This window comes from Mustela nigripes, chromosome 10 (genome assembly GCF_022355385.1).
Source record: "Mustela nigripes isolate SB6536 chromosome 10, MUSNIG.SB6536, whole genome shotgun sequence".
NCBI lineage: Eukaryota > Metazoa > Chordata > Mammalia > Carnivora > Mustelidae > Mustela > Mustela nigripes.
The window spans coordinates 30,438,615-30,460,454 of record NC_081566.1 but is presented as its reverse complement, the minus strand read 5'-3'; the positions used below and the strand labels follow the sequence as shown (position 1 = coordinate 30,460,454).

Below are 21,840 nucleotides of genomic sequence, written 5' to 3'. Positions count from 1 at the left end.
CTAAACTTTTGGACTGGTGAATAAATGCCAGCAGTGATTAATACCAACTGGATTGTTGGATGGAAACTAAAAATAAAGGCATGAATCTGGAGATTACATCTCTTTACCTGTACATTCTTTGTAAATCAGATGCTAAGACTCCAATGTCCACATATTTGCCACATTTGTTACTGGTGAGGTACTACAACAGAAAATAAGACAAACTTCAACACTATTTTAAACTCAGTGATTTTAATCAGAGATTGAGCCATTCAAACATTTATGCTTTAATGTAAACTCTTCATTATTAAGCGTATCAGAAACATTAAAAAAATCACTACATAATTATCAAGCCTGGAATCAGAGAATTTAACATTATTAATCACTATGATAGCACGGTACCAATAACTAAAATAGCTATAAGTGAGGGCTTATAACACTCTAAATTCCCAAATACCCCAGAACAAAGCACTAGGCTCACAAGGGCATGAAGGGCTATTTAAGTCTGAGGGAGCATCATAATATCTGTCACCTGTCCAATACTGCAGGAACTGCTGGCCAGAGACAACTCATGGTTTCAATATTAAATCACTTTTTGATGATGTCAGATCTTTGCAAAACTGGATTTTCAGCAGTTGCTGTAAGTAAATCCCTTGCAAAATTTAATGTGGAATCAGATATGAGAACGTCAGAGTCAATCTGACCCAAAGGGCATACAAACCCCACTCACATATGATTATTTAGGAATGAAACACAACAATATTAATTTTCCCATTTTTATAAATCACTTATTTCAAAATGCTACTAAGTTACTTGGATTAAATAGTCAGGAAGTGGCTTGAATCTAACTGTTTAATAAATAGACCCAGCAGGTATTACTTGGCCTGGAGGCACCAGGAAAAACTCCCAAGAAACTGAGGGCTCTGGGCACCTGCTGCAGGCCTCTAACTCATTCTTCTAGCAGCACTCACAGTCCCATGAGGGAAGTTGGTCTCCCCCACTTTATACATGGGAAAGTCTCAGAGACTTTAAAAGGCCACTTACTTACTTGGCAGCATGTAAATTACAGGGCCAGATTTCAAACCCAGAATGTCTGCCCACTTCCAAGTTTCTTTTTTTTTTTTAAACAAACATTTTATTTATTCATTTGACACAGAGAGATCACAAGTAGGCAGAGAGGCAGGCAGAGAGGAGGAAGCAGGCTCTCCACAGAGCAGAGAGCCGGATGCGGGGCCCGATCCCAGGACCCTGGGATCATGACCTGAGCTGAAGGCAGAGGCTTTAACCCACTGAGCCACCCAGGCGCCCCCCACTTCCAAGTTTCAATGCCTGCTGCTCATCCAGTCAAGGCATGCCTGACTTCAGACAGCAGTTTCTTCTCAAGAATCCCTAACACAGGATAATGGTCTCGGCATAAATGCCTCCAGTGACAAGAGACCAGGTGATCCTCTATGTGTGAATAAATATATATACATATACACACACATATATATAGACACAAGTGTGTACACATGTACAAAACTTTAAGATACAACAGAAACTCGCCATGGTTACCCCTACAGAAATGAAGATGAAGGGATTCTTTCTTTCCTTTTATGCATTTCTGACCCTTCTATTTTAAAGCATAAGAACCTATTGCTTTCATAATAAGCCAAAGCAAAAGCAATAGAGAAAAATGGATAACGTGAAATGGTGAAGGGCTGTGTAAGGGCCACTGGATTCAGCCATTAGGAATCACTGTTGAGACATCGGTTGAACGCAGCAAAGCAGCCAGTGGTGGGAACATCCAGAGGCAGCTCTTGAGTTGCGGGAATGAAGGTCAGGTCATGTGCCTGGCAGGTCTGAGGTCAGTGTGGTGACGACAGTGAAAGTAAGGGGGATGGCAGAAGGAAACAGGACAAAAAAGTAGACAGGGGCCAGACTACATCACATTCTTCACGATGGGTTTTTCTCTAGATAACTCTGGGAGTCCATCGGAGGGGTTTTCTGAGCAGGGCTCTGCCAAGCTCCTTTTGAAAGGACCTCCCTGGCTGCCCTGCAAAGAACAGACCTTAGGTAGAACTAGGAGAGATCAAACCGGTTTAGGCTATGATGGCTGGAGGTACAGTGAGGTAGGAGTGTCCGGGTTTGCAGTATATTTTGATGGTAAAGCCGAATAAATTGCTGATTAATTGGTTACAGAAAGCAAAACAAAGAAGGAGTAATGGTTTTTAAGGGTTTGGGCCCTTACAACTGGATGGATGGTAGTGTCATTTACTGAAACAGAAAACAATAGGAAAAAAACAGGTTTGGAGGCAAATATCAAAATATTCAGTATGGATCTGAAGTGGGAGATACCCATCAGACATTCAAGAGGAAATGTTGAGTAGGCAGACGGTTATTCAAAATAAAATCCACACTAGACACATGAGTCTTGGGACTATACAGACAATACTTAACGTGATTGTATGGGGCATCTGGGTGGCTCAGTCAGTGAGGTGTCTCCCTTAAGCTCGGGTCATGATCCCCAAGTTCCAGGATCCATCCCCAAATCGGGATCTCTGCTAACAGGAGGTCTGCTGCTCCCTCTCCCTCTGTCCCCTGCCCCTACAACTCATGCTCTCTCTCTAATAAATATTAAAAAATACAAAATTAAATGTACATATACTTTCATTGAATCTGTTTATATACTCATATATTTATATTTAATTTTATGTTTATAGTAATTTTAGTGAATGTATAGAAAACATATAGATAGTACTTAAAGATTTTACACTGGAGGAGACCACCTAGGAAGTAGGTGAGAGGAATATGAGTCTAGAGAAACAGCGCAGGGGCTCAGGGCACTTCCAACACTTAAGAGTTTGGAAGGAAGAGACCCATCCGAAAAGGGGACTACAGCACTAGCGAAGCAAAAGGGAAAGAAAATATAGCTCCCAGAGGACGGAGTGCTGAGAAATTTCTCCCTCCTCCTAAGACTGCCGGCAGACAGTGCCACTCACTGCAAAACATTTACTACACACCGCTTTCTACAGATGAGTATGAAAATGAAAAACCCGTAGGCAAGAGCCTATTACAATATCTGATCCATGCCAAGCACCCACCGCCGTCCCGGCTCCTCCTGGACTGCACCTGTCCCTTCGCCAGCTACTCCCGGACTGCACCGCCGCCGTCCTCACTCCTTCCAGGCTACACTCGCCTCCATCCTGGCTCCTCCCGGGCTGCAGCCGCCCGGACCCCCAGCTCCTCCAAGGCTACACCCGCCCCCGTCCCGTCTCCTCCCGAGCTGCACACGCCCCTTCCCTGTCTCCTCCCGGCCTAAACCCGCTCCTTCTCCGTTTCCACAGGCGCTACACCCAGCCCCGTCCCGTCTCTCCCGCGCTGCGCCCGCTCCTTCTCCGTCTCCACGGGTGCTGAACCGACCCCGTTCCGGCTCCTCCCGGCCTGCACCCGCTCCTTCTCTATCTCCTCTCGGGCTGCACCCGCTCCTTCTCGGTCTCCACAGGCGCTACACCCGCCCCCTTCCCGTCTCCTCCCGGGCTGCACCAGTCCCCGTCCCAGCTCCGCCGGGACTGCACGCGCCCTTTCCCCGACTCCGTGGGCGCTGCATCCGCCCCCGTCCCGTCCCGTCGCCTCCGGAGTGCACCAGTCCCCTCGCTGGCTCTTCCCCTCGCTGGCTGCACTCGCCCCTTCCCCGTCTCCTCAGGCGCCGCACCCGCCCGGACCCCGGCTCCCAGCAGTTCCGCGCGGCGGAAGGGCGGCCGACGCACCGCCCAGGACCCGGGCCGTGACAGGCGGCCAGTCCAGCCTGGCCTGGAAGCCGCCGAGAAGGGGCCGCGCACAGTATCTACCTGCACGACTCGCTGCTTCAGCCTGTTGTCCACGAACCTCGCGGGTCGTGGCTTCATCGCACGCGTCAGGGTAGCCCCAACCAGGCGGCCCGCTCCACTGGCCCGGGGTCCTCGCAGGGCTGCCCACGACGATCGCCGGGCCGCCCTCTCCGCCTGCGCCCGTCCGCGCCCGCCCGCCCGCCGTTCGCGCCGCCCCGCAACTCCTGTCCCACTGCCAGTGAGGAAGACGCCCCCGAGAACAACGACACCTGCCAACCCCAGGGACTTTCAGGGAGTCTTATTTTGCAGGCTTGTCCAGAGGGCCCTGGAAGACAAGGACCCCTTTTGAACACGCTCAACTTTATTGTTCCCCGCTGAGCGGACACGCCTGCGCGCGGCCACGGCCAGCACCTTTCGGGCTGCGTGGCTCGGCTTGGGTTCTGGGTCAAGTTCCAGTCACCCCCTGCTCCGTGCAAAGTTAGTGTGGGCCGGAATCGTAATGAACCCCAAACCTAGAGACCTCCAGGACGATGAAGGAGGGGTAAAAGCACAGCGCCACCTAGCTCCGCAGGGAGACTGCACCTGGGCGCGGGGTGGGCAGGCAGGTGCACGCAGTTGTGCGCAGGTGACCATACCGTCTGCAACGTTCGGAAAGTTTGTCATCTTGAGTGATTTTCCGCCGCTGGTTTGTGGAGCGCGTCCAGCGCAGGACTACAGCTAGACCTAGAAGCTGCCCAGAATGCTGGTAAAGGTCCGTATTGGCAAGTGAGGCGTTAAGACATAAATAACGGGACAGTTAACACAGTTACTGGCTTTCCTTTCAGTGTGCTTGCTTGGTTCACAGTGTTTTAAAAGATTCCCATTTGAGGTCGTCCTGGCTTGTGACTGATGAGGGAACAGAAGGCTGGCTGAGGACAAAGCAAAAGCTGACACCCTCCAGCCTTCCCCCACCCCCACACCTAGGTGGCACCTATGGGACATTCTTTAGGAATCTTCCAATATCTTAATGTTAATAGCTTGCTGAAAAGGGAAAAAACGACCTTGGCAATGGCCAGGCCTCTGGTATCCAGTATCTTCTAGGTCCTCTTTAGCATACGAAAGTTCTATTGAAATCTCCCTTTTCCTTACCTCCTGCAACCCCGTGGTACCTAACCTGCCACCTCTCATAACCCCAGGGCAACAGCGCTCTCTGCCCAGGGGTCCTGTCCCCATGTTTTGATAAGCCACTATTTTGCACCAAAGCACTATTTTGCACAAAATTCTTTCTTGGTCATTGGCTCCGGACTTCACTCCACTGAACCTCACCTACGTTCTAAAACTTCATCATGACAACAGTGTTTATTAAGGTTGGGGATGGAGGGAGGTGGAATTAGACGTATTAACCTCCTTATTCAGGATGATGTGATGAGGGAACAGAAGGCTTGCTGAGGTCAAAGGACAAGCTGACACCCTGCAATGTCCACCCCCCCACACACACACAAACTCCTGGGTGGGACCTGTGGGACATTACTCCAGGAGGTTCCCAACTGTCTTCATGTTAATGCCCTGGTAGAGGGAAAAACAACCTTACATAGACAGTGGTTAAGGTCTCTGGTAACCTGTGAGTCTTTAACATATGAAAATCCTTTTGAAACCTCCCTTTGTCTTAGTTACCTCCCCCAACTCCCAAGTATATGAACAGTCACCCCTCACAACTCTGCAGCAGCTTTTTCTACCCATGGGTCTTGTCCCCATGACGAAGTTTTAAAATGTAAGAAAGAATTCTTAGGACGTCTCTGGTGCAAAAAAGTGACTTACTAAAGCACGGGGACAGGACCCATGGACAGGAAGAGTTGCTGCCCTGGGGTTGTGAGGGTGGCAGGTTGTAAACAATGGGGCTAGAGGAGGTAAGGAAAAAGGGAGGCCATTCTATTTTGTAGGATTGCTTTGCACATTTGTGTGACTTTGATATTAAGTAAGGGGATGCTATTTAGGGAATAATTGTTAAGTGATCATACCATTTAAAAACAGATCGTGTCCATCTTTGCTTTAAATTGGGAGGTTAGGGGCGCCTGGGTGGGTCAGTGGGTTAAAGCCTCTGCTTTCAGCTCGGGTCATGATCCCAGGGTCCTGGGATTGAACCCTGCATCGGGGTCTCTCTGCTTGCTGGGGTGCCTGCTTCCTCCTTTCTCTCGCTCTCTGCCTGTCGCTCTGCTTATTTGTGATCTCTCTCTGTCAAATAAATAAAATCTTAAAAAAAAAAATAGGGGCCCCTGGATGGCTCAGTGGGTTAAAGCCTCTGCTTTCGGCTCAGGTCATGGTCTTGGGGTCCTGGGATGGAGCCCCGCATCAGGTTCTCTTCTTAGCAGGGAGCCTGCTTTCTTCTCTCTCTGCCCACCTCTCTGCCTACTTGTGATCTCTCTCTCTGTCAAATAAATAAATAAATCTTAAATAAATAAATAAATAAATAAATAAATAAATAAAATCTTAAAAAAAAAAATAGCCCACCAGTCTAGCTTCATTTCCTAATTTTTGGGTGAGAACTCCCAAGGCTTGGCTGTGCTCTTCTGCTTCGTATACAGTGAAAGGTTTTTCTAAATTTGGTAACGCCACAGCTGGAGCTGACAGGAGTTTAGCTCTTAAGGTTTGAAAGGCCATCTGCTGAGCTTTAGTCCAGAGCAAAGATTCCTGATCAGGACCTTTAACAAAACCATACAACGGTTTGGCTAAGAGTGCAAATCCAGTAATCCATAGGCGGCAAAAACCTGCCATACCTAGAAAAATACAGAGTTGTTTTGGGGTTTGGTTTTTTTTTAAGATTTTATTTATTTATTTGACAGACAGAGATTACACGTAGGCAGAGAGGCAGGCAGAGAGAGGAGGAAACAGGCTCCCCACTGAGCAGAGAGCCCGATGCAGGGTTCAATCCCAGGACCCTGGGATCACTACCTGAGCTGAAGGCAGAGGCTTTAACCCACTGAGCCACCCAAGCGCCCCCGGAGTTGTTTTTTTGTAGTGGGAGGCTCAAGATCCAATATAGCCTTTTTTTTCTATCAGTAGATAGAATACAGTGACCTGGTGTTAGTTCATATCCTAAACAGTGTACTTTTTGTTGAGATATTTGTGCCTTTTTAGGGGATACACGATACCATCTTTCTGTCAAAAAATTAAGTAAAGTTATAGAATTTTTATCAGATGTCTCCTTCTTGGGACTACAGATTAGAATGTCATCTACATATTGAATTATTGTCCCCTCAGACAAGGATATATCACGGAGATCTTTGGTAAGTGAAGCTCCAAAGAGGTGAGGAGTGTTTTTAAATCCTTATAGTAAGACTGTCCAGGTTCATTGAGCAACCTGTGGGCTTGAAGGTGAGGTCCATTCAAAAGCAAATAGTGGCTGCCTTTCCTCACTTAGTGGGATGCAAAAACAGGCATCTTTTAAGTCAAGTGCTATAAACCAGTTGGTGTTACCAGGGACGTGGGTGAGAATAGTATGCGGATTTGGCAGTAAGGGTTGAATAGGCGTTACTGCCTTGTTTATAGCTCTTAAGTCTTGTACTATCCTATATTCCCCATTTGGCTTTTTTACTGGTAAAACTGGGGTGTTATGAGGAGATTGATAAGGCTTTAAAATACCTTGTCTCAGAAACTTATCAATAAGTGGTAGCAACCCAGCTTTGGCCTCAGGTTTTAGAGGATGTTGTTTTTTAGAGGTATATTGGTTGGGTCTTTTAAGGTCACCTTGACGGGTCAGGCTGTAAGAGCCTATCCTGCAGTATCACAATCCCAGACCTGTGGATTTACTTCCTTCCAGACATTGGAAGTGACAGTTGGGTATGGTTCTAGCTCTCCAGATGTTAAAGAGAACAGGCCATCCCCCTCTACAGGAAGAGCCAATTGGCTACCCAGTTTATATATTAAATCTCATCCAAGTAATGGACTGAGACAAAAACACGAGTGACCAACTGACTTTTGTATTTACAGGTTAAGGACCTTGTCTGACAGGATGTTTTAGTTTCCCCTTCTATGCCACAACTTTAAGGTTAGGAAGGCAAGTAGGGGGAGGCCTGGGTGGCTCAGTGGGTTAAGCCGCTGCCTTCGGCTCAGGTCATGATCTCAGGGTCCTGGGATCGAGTCCCACATCAGGCTCTCTGCTCAGCAGGGAGCCTGCTTCCTCCTCTCTCTCTCTCTCTGCCTGCCTCTCTGCCTACTTGTGATCTCTCTCTGTCAAATAAATAAATAAAATCTTTAAAAAATTTTTTAAATAAATAAATAAATAAAAATTAAAAAAAAAAAAGAAAGGCAAGTAGGGCTGGAGTGCTGAATAAAGACAGAGAAAGGGGCTCCTGTGTCTGTAAGAATATTGATAAACTTGCCTCCCATACCTAGAGTAACCCAGGGCTCAGTCATCTTGATGTCAGAAGGAGCCGGACCAACCTCAGGGCCCCGTTGTGCCAGCTCCTCCAGCTTCGACTCTCAGGCAGGGAAGTGATTTCCCGTCTTCCTCTCTCTCTGGAGATGAGGACAGTCTCTCTTCCAACGTCCTGCTTCTTTACAGACAGGACACGGCCCTAGCGGAGAGCACATGTTTGGATAGTCTTTGCTCCAGTGTCCGAACTGGCCATGTGTACAGCATGGGGACTTACCTAGTTTTCTGTCTGTTACTGGCTTTTTTTTTTTTTTTTTTTTTTTTTGGTCCCCCGTTAGTCTGGTGCTGTAGGAAACCACAATAGCAGCAGCCATTATTTTTGAGCCTGTATCTTACCCTGCCGTTTAGTTCTCTGGTCTTTTTCTTGCCTTAAGGTCATATCTCTGTTATTAAAGACTTCAGTTGCTACTTCTAGTAGGTGCTGGATGAGAGTTTGAGGACCTAAAGCCATTTTAGTTAGTTTTCAGAGGATGTCAGGTGCCAACTGGCTTATGTTTAGTATGGTTACTCCCTCAGGTGAGGCTGGGTCTAAATTTCTGTATTTACAGATGGCCTCTTCCAATTGTCCCTGAAATAGAGCTGGATTTTCAAAAGTTCCTTGTGTAACTTCCTGAAGTTTATCAAAGTTTAGAGGTTTAGAAAATCCCTTTTTCATTCTTTCTTTTAAACAAGTGATCATATGGTCCTGTTTTTCTCTCCCTGGACTATCCTCTCAGTAGTTTCAGTGTGCTTTCATGCCAGGGACAGCAGCACCCCCAGCTGGAGAACGTTCCTCTTGTTGCCGGCTCATCAGCGAACTCCTGTGCTCCCTCCCAAATTCATTTTTTTCCTCAGAGGGGCAACAACAAGTTAAAATGATACATATATCCTTCCAGGTCAAATCACACATAATAGATTCTTCTTGAAAGCCTTCAATAAATTGAGAAGTATTTTTAGAATGTCATCATAATTGTGGTTTTACTTGACCCAGGTCTGCCATGGAGAATGGGACATGGACCCTAATTGTGCCCACTTCTCCACTCCTGCTGCAAATCCTCAGAGGATGCACTCCCCACTTAGATGGAGCTCCTGGGAGAGAGGGAGTCCTGCTCCTGGTATGTCCACCTGGGCTGGGGGCAAAGGGGTCTTGGGGTTTATAAGGAGGAGGGTTAGCAACAGAGCCAGTGTTCTCTTTCTTTAGACTGGCTGGCAATTCCTCCAACTCAGGTTTATTAAGAGGAATCTGTCTATTTAGACAGTCATCATCCAGTATATCTGGGGAGGGGGCCTCTGTTGGCTGGGCTGAGGGTTAAACACACTCTACAAGAGGTCTGCCAGCCCAGATCCTGGTTTAGGGCCGTAAAAGCTTGGACGTATAGGACTTTAGTCCATTTGCCCTTCTCCCTGCAAAAGAGGTCTAACTGACAGATTGACTTGAAACTTAATGTCCCATTCATGGGCCACTTTCCCTCATCTCCTAAGGAGTACTGAGGCCATTCAATGTTACAGAAGAAGATCATTTTTTTCTTTCTTAAATCTTGCAATCTGAATTGATTCCAGTGGGTTAAAAGGGATCCCAAGGGAGAACCCTTGGGAACAGAAGAAGAGGATCCCATGTTCCTAGAAAAGTAAAGAAGGTTCATTACCAAAATCCCCCCCAACTCCTGGGTGGCATCTCTTGCAGTATGTCAGACATTCCAGGTGTTAAAAGTGACGGGAGGCATCTCTCAATAAAAATCACTGTTGATCACCATTCTTCCTTCCTGTGAAGGCATTCCCGCTGTAAAAGGCCCTGAAAGGGTGCTGGCATCCCTCTTCTTCCCCACTGCATCCTAGGCTACAGATGGGTGCCTGGTGAATGGACTAAGATACTGTGCCATCCTATAGTCTGGAAGCTGTGTTAATGCCCTGCCATTTTTAACCCATGGAAAATACTAGAGAAGTTTTACAAGGGGAAATTAATGAATTCTGTAGCTCTAAGTACTTAGTAGAGGACACTGACAAGAAACAGTAAAGACTGAAATCTGTCATAGTCTAAGCAACATTCCAACACATGTGGTCCTTACAGCCAACATCCCTAGGAAGCGGTCCCCAGTTGGGTTTTCATTCAATTGGGTACTGGTTTCAGCGGGCTCCCAGTGGAGGTCCAGTGGCCAGAAGATGCTAGACCAGGGATGTGGAGGAGATCACATTAGATCAATCAGGAGGAAACTTCACCCAGGAGTCTTAAGATTGTCAGCCGTCCTGGTGACTTAGGTGGCTGTCCCATGCCCAAGACAGACAAGTTAGTATAAGAAGAGGAACAGAGAGAGGGCATCAAGTTTTTAGGTCTTATTACCATTTCGACCAGGCTACTAACTTCCAGCCAAAAGGCAGACTTTCTCCTCCCCATACAGTAGCCACGGGCTAGAAGATTACAGCCCGAGCAATCAGCATGAAAGTGTTCCAATAAGACCATACTCTTTGAAGGGCTCCTGAAATGAGAGTCAAAGAAGAGGAGAGAAAGTACTCACCAATTTTGCACCAAAGTCCAGAGTCCAGATGTAAAGACTCAAAGCCCCACGTTGGGCACCAAATGATGAAGTTTTAGAATGTAGTAAGGTCCAGAGCTGATGGCCAAGAAAGAATTCTTAAGATGTCTCTGGTGCAAAAAGGTGATTTATTAAAGCACGGAACAGGACCTGTGGGCAGGAAGAGTTGCTGCCCTGGGGTCGTGAGGGGTGGCAGGTTATATACCATGGGGTTGGGAGAAGTAAGGAAAAGGGAGGTTTCAATAGAACTTTCATATGCCAAAGAAGACCTACAAGACACAGGATACCAGAGGCCTTGCCACTGTCAAGGTCATTTTTCCCTTCTTAGCAAGGTATTAACATTAATACCTAAAGAATGTCACATAGGTGCCACCCAGGAGTGGGGGTGGGGGAACGTTGTAGGGTATCAGCTTTTGCTTTGTCCTCAGCCAGCCTTCTGTTCCTTCAGCACCCATGCTTTAATAAAATCACCTTTCTGCACCAAAGATGTCTCAAGATTTCTTTCTTGGGTTTTGGCTCTAGACTTCACCCCATATAACCTCACCTATATTCCAAAACCACAGCAAGGAAACCACAGGCTTCTTTTTTCCTCAGAGTTCTGATCACTTCACTGCCCTTTTCAAATGGTTCTTACCTGTACATTGAATATATATTCTCCCTCTAATATTCAAAACTTTGGTTCATTTGGCTCCAGCTTCATCTACTTCCGTGCATTTACTGGGTCAGTCCTGAAGGCCTGCTGGGCCACAGGTGCTGGTCCTAGCTGGGAAGAAACAAATCCCCACTTTTAGGAGGCATCCAGTTCTCCTGGAAGGTAATACTTACAGCACTTTGCTTTTACTGACATTTCCTCTTGTCTACAATGCCTTTCCTGGCCAGTCTGTGACTTCTCTAGAATCCTAGCTAGCCATCTACCTTTTGCCTTTCTTGATATTTCCCTTTGTGAAAATCTCCACCCACTGAATGAATATTCAGCAAAAAAATATTGAGTGCTTACTAGTTTCAGTCCCTGCCCTGTTCTTGAGTCTTGGGAGGAAGAGCAAAAGAATTCTAACTTTTTATAACATCTTTTTAAAAATTAGATTGTGTATGTACTCAATTATATATATTGAACTTTAGCAAAGATTTCCTACAGCAAATAGCACAGAGTCCATGCTTAATAGCTGTTTAAATGTAATTTAATTGTGAGCATGCAAAATGTAAGAATAAAAAGGGGCTGACAGGGCCAGCAGCATCACAACATATCTGAAGCATCATACTTTGTTGGTCTGTAATTTGTCACAGAACACTATCTACATTTTCCGTTGGCTTCATGGGTGTATGACCTGTGCCTTCGCCAAGGTTTCGGTTCTTAGAAGATCCCACCCTTAGTTTAATGGTCTGCTGTGGCTGCCTGACATTCTTTTTTCTTTTTTCCCCAAGTTTAGACAAATGGGGGTCATCAGGGTCTTTGCCCTGAGATTATCAAAGTCATATGTCCAATCTAAGAATCTCTAGTGTCAAATGGGAGCATGGTGAGAGGGCCAGAAAAGGGGCCTCACTTATGAACCCCAAGCAAAAGAAAGTATACAGCACCCATATAAACCAGTCCTTGCTTCTCCCTATGGTTTATCTGTGTTATGGGTTACAAATGTATTTTTTTTTTTTTAATATTTCGCTTAGGGCACCTGGGTGGCTCAGTTGGTTGGGTGACTGCCTCTGGTTCAGGTCATGATCCCAGACTCCAGAGTCCCATGTCAGGCTCCCTGCTCAGTGGGGATCCTCCTTCTCCCTCTGACCCTCCCCTCTGTCATGCGTGCTCTCTCTCTCTCTCTCAAATAAATAAATAAATAATTTAAAAAAATTTTTTAAATAAAACTATTTTGCTTAATGTAATAGTATGCACAAGTGTTTCATCATGAAAAGCACTGAACATTTTAAATATGTTATATGAAGTGCACTATCTTCAGTAGTTGTTTTTATTGACAATATTCATGCCAACTTGAATTTTATTAAGAAATTTAATACCTGGGTGGCTCAGTCACTTAAGCGTCTGCCTTGGCTCAGGGTCCTGCTTCTCCCTCATCTTCCCCTTCATCCTCTCTGTCACTATCTCTGTCTCAAATAAATAAATAAAATCTTAAAAAAGAAAGAAAGAAATTTAACTCCCTGACACTATAGAATTTTCTTTATTTTTTATTTTTTTATATTAGCATGTATTATTTGTTTCAGGGGTATGTAGAATTTCAAACTTGCTCTTTTTTTTTAAGATTTTATTTATTTATTTGACAGACAGAGATGACAAATAGGCAGAGAGGCAGGCAGAGAGAGAGGGGGGAGGGAAGCAGGCTCCCTGCTGAGCAGAGAGCCAGATGCAGGGCTGGATCCCAGGACCCTGAGATCATGACCCAAGCCGAAGGCAAAGGCCCAACCAACTGAGCTACCCAGAAGCCCAAAACTTGTTCTTTTTAAAAAATTTTGTGTGGCTGTCAAAGAAAGGTATTACTTTATTTATTTATTTATTATTATTTTTAAGATATTAAAGATTTTATTTATTTATTTAACAGAGAGAGAGAGCAAGAGAGGGAACACGAGCAGGGGGAGTGGCAGAGAGAGAAGCAGGCTTCCCGCTGAGCAGGGAGCCTGATGCAGGGCTCGAACCTGGACCCTGGGATCATGACCTGACCTGAAAGCAGATGCTTAATGACTGAGCCACCCAGGCACCCTGAAATGTATTACTGTTAATAAATAAAGTATTCTTCATTGTTCTGAATCAAAGGATTTCTTTCTCTTTTTTTTTTCTTTTCTTGCCACATAAAGTTTCCACCTTGAAATTCTTAATACTTTTTGAAGAAGTGGACCCTTATTTTAATTTTGCATTGGGCAAAATTTGCAAACTATGTGACCTATTCAGACCTTAAGTACTTTCCAGAACGCCAGCTTCTCAAGGGCAAACAGTATGTTTTTCATCTCTTTACCCTATCAAGGGCAGCAGGCAGTAATTGAAAGTACGTTAATACTAGGTATCAGTAATGATATGCCTGAACATTCTCAGCTGGAATTACTTTTAGTAATTACTGCCCTGAAGACAAATTTCCAACAAGTCCATTGTTCAGTTTGTACCCTTCCATACATCCAGACCAAAAAGATGACTGACTATGTAAAAAAAGATGAGTGCTTGCGTCTGTCCAGAACTTCCCACAATAATGGAAACATTCTCTGATCTGTAATGGCGCAACCCCACCTAGTGGTACATTTCACATTCTGTTCTTCACACCTTCACCCTCCCTGACTTGATCTAGCAGACAAATAGGTTCAGGCTGATGGAGTTTATAGTTTGGGTGATCTAATCCTGACTCTGAATAGTCCCGATTTTTACCTCTTGATTCAGCATAGTTATTAACAGTGTAGTGATTTGTGGAAATAAATGAAAATCACCCAAATGAGAACGGGTAAAGACTATTCAGAGCTCACAATAGCAAGGGTGGCCGCCACTGTAACGTTCTGGCAGAGGCTCAAAGGCAGGCAGACCAGTGACTGAGATGTGTGGCTGGAACAGAGGCAGCTTCTGGAGGGCTCTGGCTGGAGGCTGTTGGCCCCAGGGAAGCTGCGGGACTGCTAACTAGAAGGAGGGCATCCTGTGTAACGAGTCTGGTGAGTGGTTTTGGATTTCTCTGGCTGGTCCTGAAATGGAAAGTGGGGACCAAAACCAGGGAAGGTGTCATTTATTAATGGAGTCCTGGCCATCTGGGGCCAGTTGATACAGGATTCATTGTTTGGCCTCCTGGAATGTTTGCTGGAGTAACGGTTTGATGTTCTATGAGCCTGGGACTTGTAGGTCGCAGGCTGGCTTCCTGGGACAGATGCTGTCGAGTGTAAGTCAGAGCTCTGTTTCTAGACAGGCTCAGGCTGTTGTTCATCTGTGTATTGTGTTTCTTACCTTGATCTCTCAGAAGGGTTTAGTCTGGGCAATAAAGGATGTGGTCACCCCATATAAAAGAGGGGCAGGGAGAAAAGGAGAGAGAGTGTGCAGGGCACAGATTTCCTACCCAGGTTCACAAGGGAGGTTGCCTGTTTGCTGGAAGCCAGAGACTGAGTCCGTGTCCTTGTTTTCTAAGGTTTGGGGCGGGGGGGAAGGCTTTGATTTATTTTATCTGGTTAAAGCTAATAATTCTGTTCAATAAGAAGGTGCGTCCTCCTTTGAGATGTTTGCCTCATTCATGTCCCTGATTTCAAATAGAATGAAAATAAGATTTTGAGCTGGGATTTTATGCCTTAAGTCTACAAATGTTTATTGTCTATTCAATGTCAGGTCTGTGCTCCCTTGAGAGGGTGACAGTCAGATATGGATCTGGAGCTTATTAATGTTCTGATGAGAGGGGCTGGCCATCGGCTGGCAAAACAATAAATCTATAATTAGAATAATGAGAAATAACAAGGATTTCACAGTAGTCCCTTTCATAAGAAGGTGTTCGATGGAGGAACATGGTGAAGAAAATAATCAGGGTCCTGTGGTATGGAATAACAGAGGGAGCCTGCCTCCGTCTGTCCCAGGGGTCAGAAGAAGACTTTCTGAGAACATTATATTTAGGAACCTTGAGGTCAACAGAAACTGGTTTCGTCAGAGGAGAGTTTCCAAAGGTAGGGAGTATGTGCAAAGGCTCTGAAGCCTTTGACCTGTTCAAGGAACAGAGAGAAATAAACTTCTTTCTTGTTTAAATCATCATCATTTGAGGTTTCTGTTGTTCACAACCAACATTATTTGGAGCAATTGTAGGTTATTTGAAGAAATTTTGAGAGCTGAGTCTAAGATTAATGGGAAAGAGCAAATGGCTGAGAAGAGCCCAACAATTCTTGAATGAGAACTCAGCACATCACTCTTTCTTTAAAACCTCTGTTGAGGGCCACCTGAGTGGCTCAGTCGGTTAAGTGTCTACCTTCAGTTCAGGTCAGGATTCCAAGGTCCTGGGATTGAGTCCCTCATTGGATTCCCTGCTCAGTGGGGAGTCTGCGTCTCCTGCTCCCTCTGTGCTTCCCCCCCCCTTAAGTAAATACATCTTTTTAAAAAGCTCTATTGAGGGGTCAAATGTATCTGATTTAAGTGTACAATTCAGTGATTTTTAAAATTGAGGTAATTTTACATAACAAAATATTCACCATTTTAACTATTTTGCAGTGTGAAATTGAGTGGTGCTCCGTATGTTTGCCAGAGCTGTGCACGTGTTAACACCATGTAGGTCGAGAACATTCTTCTCAGCCCAAGAAGAAAGCCCATGCCACTGAGCAGTCCCTGGAAACCATGAAGCTTCTGTGTATCTCTACAGATTTGCCCGAACAAAAAGCCCCCACTTCCCCTTCAGCCCAGCCCCTGGAAACCACCATTCCACTTTCTGTTTCTACGTGTCTGACTACTACAGATACTTCATATCAGTGGAATCATATAGTATTTATCTTTTTGTGGCTGGCTTGTTTCAATTTAGTGTCATGTCTTCAAGGTTCATCCATGTTATGGGATGTGACAGGGTTTCCTCCTTTTCAGAGGCCAAAAATATTCTGCTTTCTTTGTATATCACATTTTTAAATCCCTTCATCCCATCAGTGGAAATGTGGGTTGCTCCCACCTCCCTGCTATCTTGAACAATACTGCAGTGATCATGGGCGTGCCAATATCTCCTTGAGATTTTGCTTTCAATTCTGTGAAGAGATACCCAGAAGTGGGATTGCTGGATCATGTAGTAAACCTATTTTCATTTTTTCCGAGGCATTCCATACTTTTTTTCATAGCAGCTGCACCATTCTGCATTCCCATCAACAGAGCATGGGGGTTCCAGTTTTTCACATCATTGCCAGCACTTGTTATTTTCCTGTTTTTGGTTTTTGGGTTTTTTGTTTTTGATAGTGCAAACCTACTGGGTATGAGATAATATCTCATTATGGTTTTGATTTGCCTTGGTTTGTTAGTTAATAGTGTGGAGCATACTTTTATCTGCTTGTTTGCTATTTGTATGTCTTCTTTGGAAAAATATCTGTTTGAATCCTTGCCAGTTTTGTAATCAGGTTATTTTTGTTGTTGTTTTTCTTGAGTTGTAGGAATTCTTTATGTATTCTTTTTTTTTTTTTTTATGTATTCTTGTTAAACCTGTACAGATGTAGAATTTCAGAGCTTCTTCCATTCCATGGGTTGCCTTTCTGCTCTGTCAGCTGTTTCCATGGATGCACAGGAGTTTTGTTTTGTTTTGTTTTTTAAAGATTTTATTTATTTATTTGACAGGCAGAGATCACAAGCAGGCAGAGAGTCAGGCAGAGAGAGAGGAAGAAGCAGGCTTCTGGCTGAGCAGAGAGCCCGATGTGGGGCTCAATCCCAGCACCCTGGGATCATGACCTGAGCCGAAGGCAGAGGCTTTCACCCACTGAGTCACCCAGGGGCCCCTTGTTTTGCTTTTTTTTTTTTAAGATTTTATTTATTTATTTGACAGAAAGAGATTACAAGTAGAGAGGCAGGCAGAGAGAGAGGAAGGGAAGCAGGCCCCCCGCTGAGCAGAGAGCCCACAGAGGGGCTCAATCCCAAGATCCTGGGATCATGACCTGAACTGAAGGCAGAGGCTTAACCCACTGAGCCACCCAGGTGCCCCTGCACAGGAGTTTTTATGTTTCATGTGGTTCCATCTGTTTTTGCTTTTGTTGTCTGTGTATTTGGTGTCATATGCAAGAAATCGTTATCAAATCCAACGTAATGGAGCTTTCCTGCATATTTTCTTATGGGAGTTCTGCATTTTTCTTTTACTTTTAAGGACAATTTTCTGGATATAGAACTCTTTGTTTGGGACTTTGTTCTGTTTTGTTTTCTTCTTCTAGCACTTTGATTCTGTTACCCCAGTATCTTCGGGTCTCCAGGGTTTCTGGTAAGAAATCAACTTTAATCTCATTGAGATTTTGACTCTAATCTTATTGAGATGCATGAGTAGTTACTTCTCTCTTTTGCTTTCAAAATTCCATCTTTGACTTTAAATTGTTTGATTATATTGTGTCTTGGTGTGGCTGTCTTTTGAGTTTTCCTACTTAGCATTTACTGAGCATATTGAATGGGTAGATTCATGTACATAGTAGTCATTATTTTTTTCAAATATTCTTCCTGTTCCTTTCTCTCTCTCCTTTTCTGGCACATATGTTGGCATTTAATAGTGTCCCACAGGTTTCATAGGGTCTGACCATTTTTCTTTGTTTTTCCTTTCTTCCTCTTAGACTATGTCATTTCAACTAGTCTATCTTCAAGTTTGCTGATTATTTTTCTGCCTGCTCAAATTTACTGTTGACACCCCACTGTGAGTTTTTCATTCTAACTCCTTAAATCCTACACAGTAGTGTGCCCCCCAGGGGTTTTTTCTTTATTTTTGTTTTTTAAGATTTTATTTATTGATTTGACAGACAGAGATCACAAGTAGGCAGAGAGGCAGGCAGAGAGAAAGGAAGGGAAGCAGGCTAGGCTCCCTGCTGAGCAGAGGGCCGGATGTGGGGCTCCATCCCAGGACCCTGAGATCATGAACTGAGCTGAAGGCAGAGGCTTTAACCTATTGAGCCACCCAGGCACCCCTGTTTTTGGTTTTCTTAAGAGAGGGAGGGGAAGGCACACAGAGAGAATCTCAAGCAGGCGCCATGCCCAGCGCAGAGCCACATCGGGGGGGGTGGGGGCGGCTCAGGGCTTAGAGCTAAATCTCATAACTCTGAAATCATGACCTGAGCTGAAATCAAGAGTCAGACACTTAACCAAGTGAGCCACCCAGGGGCCCCAGCCTCTGGAGTTCTTATATTCAGGCTTGTCCACACTGAGCCTCCAACTTTTTGACAGTTACTGTTCAGGTTTTCCTGCCCCAGTGCTGGTTCCTGGAGTTTTCAGCTTGGTAAGTTGTGATTTTATCAGTCTGTCTATATCACCTATTTGGAGCAGTGACCTCACTTCTCTCACATATCTAAGATTTTTAGTGTACCTGGCTTTTTGATTATTCTTAAGACCCAGTGGTAATCTCCAAGCTCTCCTTACAAGCCAGACTGGAAGCCAAAACAGTTCAATTTGGACTTTTATTTATTTTTAATTTTTTTAAAAGATCTTATTTATTTATTTGTGAGAGAGACAGTGAGAGAGAGCATGAGAGGGGAGAAAGTCAGAGGGAGAAGCAGACTGTCCAAGGAGCAGGGAGCCTGATGTGGGACTCGATCCCAGGACTCTGGGATCATGACCTGAGCTGAAGGCAGTCACTTAACCAACTGAGCTACCCAGGCACCCCAATCGGGACTTTTATTTATTTATTTATTTATTAAAAGATTTCATTTATTTATTTGACAGAGGGAGAGAGATCACAAGTAGGCAGAGAGGCAGGCACAGAGAGAGGAAGGGAAGCAGGCTCCCCACTGAGCAGAGAGCCCAATGCGAGACTCAATCCCAGGACCCTGAGAACATGACCTGAGCCAAAGGCAGTGGCTTAACCCACTGAGCCACCCAGGCACCCCCAATTTGAACTTTTAAAATAGAACCTATAGGTACGCCTGGTGGCTCAGTGGGTTAAGCCACTGCCTTCGGCTTCGATCCCAGCATCCTGGGATCGAGTCCCACATTGGGCTCCTTGCTCTGCAGGAGTCTGCTTCTCCCTCTGCCTCTGCCTGCTACTCTGTCTGCCTGTGCGCTCTCTCTCTCTTTCTGACAAATAAATAAATAAAATCTTTTTAAAAAATTAAAAAAAAATTGAACCTATATTTTTAGGTCCCTGCGCAATGAGGAGCCTGCTTGTCTCTCTCCCTCTGTTGCTCCCCCTGTTTGTGGTCTCTCTGTCAAATTAATAAATAAAATCTTAAAAATAAATAAAATAAATAAAAAATACAACCTATATTTTATTTTTTAATTTTTATTTTTTAAAAGTATTTATTGGGGGCGCCTGGGTAGCTCAGAGGGTTAAGCCGCTGCCTTCGGCTCAGGTCATGATCTCGGGGTCCTGGGATCGAGCTCCGCATCGGGCTCTCTGCTCAGCAGGGAGCCTGCTTCCTCCTCTCTCTCTGCCTGCCTCTCTGCCTGCTTGTCATCTCTCTCTGTCAAATAAATAAATAAAATATTTTTTAAAAAAGTATTTATTTATTTGACAGAGAGAGACACAGCAAGAGAGGGAACACAAGCACTTTCAGTTTAAAATATAGGTTGGGGGCACCTGGGTGGCTTAGTGGATTAAACCAGCTGCCTTCAGCTCGGGTCATGATCCCAGGGTCCTGGGATCGAGCCCCTCATCAAGCTCTCTGCTCAGCAGGGAGCCTGCTTCCTCCTCTCTCTGCCTCTCTGCCTACTTGTGATTACTGTCTGTCAAATAAATAAATAAATAAAATCTTTTTAAAAAATCAAAATAAGGGACGCCTGGGTGGCTCAGTTTGTTAAGCGGCTGCCTTTGGCTCAGGTCATGATCCCAGCGTCCTGGGATCGAGTCCCACATCGGGCTCCTTGCTTGGCGGGGAGCCTGCTTCTCCCTCTGTCTCTGCCTGCCACTCTGTCTGCCTGTGCTTGCTCTCGCTTCTCTCTCTATGACAAATAAATAAATAAAATCTTTAAAAAAAATCAAAATAATAAAATATAGGTTGTATTTTGGGGCACCTGGGTGGCTCAGTCATTAGGTGTCTGCCTTTGAGTTAGGTCATAATCCCTGGGTTCTGGGATAGAGCCCTGCATCAGGCTGCCTACATGGTGGGAAAGCTATTTCTCCCTCTCCTGTTTCCCCTGCTTGTGTTGCCTTTCTTGCTGTGTCTCTCTCTGTCAAATAAATAAGTAAAATATTAAAAAAACATTTAAACCAAAAGTGTTGATCTCTCTCTTTCACACATAGGTGCCTGCACACAAACATGCACACACACACCCTACTTTCTGTTTTTTAACTCTGATCAATATTCTTCTCTCAAATTTTACTTTCCCCATAATTGACATTGCAATCACGTTTTGAGTTTTCAAGTAGGATGAGACAAAGGCTATCTTAATTAAAACTGGTACCTCTAACCCTTGATGGTGGTACCAGCTTTTTTTTTAGTCAGGATAAAACAACAGTTAAAAAATATGGGATAGCTTGTGTTTTCTGCTCCATGAGAGGAGTGGGAAATGAGGTTTATGTTTTTAAGAAAATCTGCAGGGGCGCCTGGGTGGCTCAGTGGGTTAAAGCCTCTGCCTTTGGCTCAGGTCATGATCTCGGGGTCCTGGGATTGAGCCCCATGTCGGTCTGTCTGCCCAGCGGGGAGCCAGCTTCTCCCCCAACCCACCTCCTGCCTCTGCCTACTTGTGATCTATGTCTGTCAAATAAATAAAATATATTTTAAAAATCTGTAATAATTTTAATGAAATCTCTCCTTACAGTCAGTATAGGTCATTCATTTGGCAAACAATTCCGAAACACCAGCTATTTACAGGATGGAAGGTGCTAGGGGGCAAAAATACTAATAAGATTTGTTTCTTTTTTTGCAGTCCAAGTCATGTCTGGCTGGGCATGTCAAGGAGTGTTGTGTGAGCTCTCTGGAGAGGTGTGGACAAGGTGCAGTAGGAGTGTAGTAATAACTGGTGTATAGATAAACTGTTACCTGTCTGCCTGGCTTTAACCTATGGACCCTTAATAATCCTATGAATTTATGCTTTGTCAGGCAAATCCTGTTGGTTTGCCTTCATACTAATTCCCCTAGTCATCTTCTTCTCTCCTGATTGGTATCCTTGCAAACTTGTCCCCCTTTCATACATTTAGTGCACCAAACAGAAGGATGTTTTTAGAATGTAAGTCAGAACAAGGTACTTTTTTGTTTTTTTAAGATTTTACTTATTTATTTGAGAGAGAGGGAGAGAGAGAAACAGCGCACGTGAATGAGCAAACATGAGCTGGGGGAGGGGTGGGGGAAGAGAGGCAGACTCCCCGCTGAGCAGCACCCCCACTCCCCCTTCCACCTTCCTTCCACCCCCTACTCCCCTCCAACTCAGGGCTCAGTTGGAGGACTGATATTGTGACCTGAGCCAAAGACAGATGCTTAACCAACTAAGCCACCCAGGTGCCCCTACACCAAGGTACTTTTATACTTAAAACTGTCCAGTGGTTTATCATCACACTAGAATAGAAGTTAAACTCTTTGGGAAGGGTCCCCAAGACCT

General features: G+C 44.9%; 1 protein-coding gene across 1 annotated transcript in view; it reads right to left on the bottom strand.

Annotated features, from left to right (window-relative positions):
* NVL (nuclear VCP like) overlaps nt 1–3,917 on the bottom strand; it is a 97,107-nt gene extending 93,190 nt beyond the window's left edge. Inside the window, exons 1-2 of the mRNA XM_059412921.1 lie at nt 3,810–3,917; nt 108–181 (exon numbers count right to left, since the gene is read on the bottom strand). Coding sequence (XP_059268904.1) covers nt 108–181; nt 3,810–3,866 — 131 coding nt within the window. The 5' untranslated portion in view covers nt 3,867–3,917. The remainder of the gene's footprint in view (nt 1–107; nt 182–3,809) is intronic.
* Nucleotides 3,918–21,840: the final 17,923 nt, after the last annotated feature.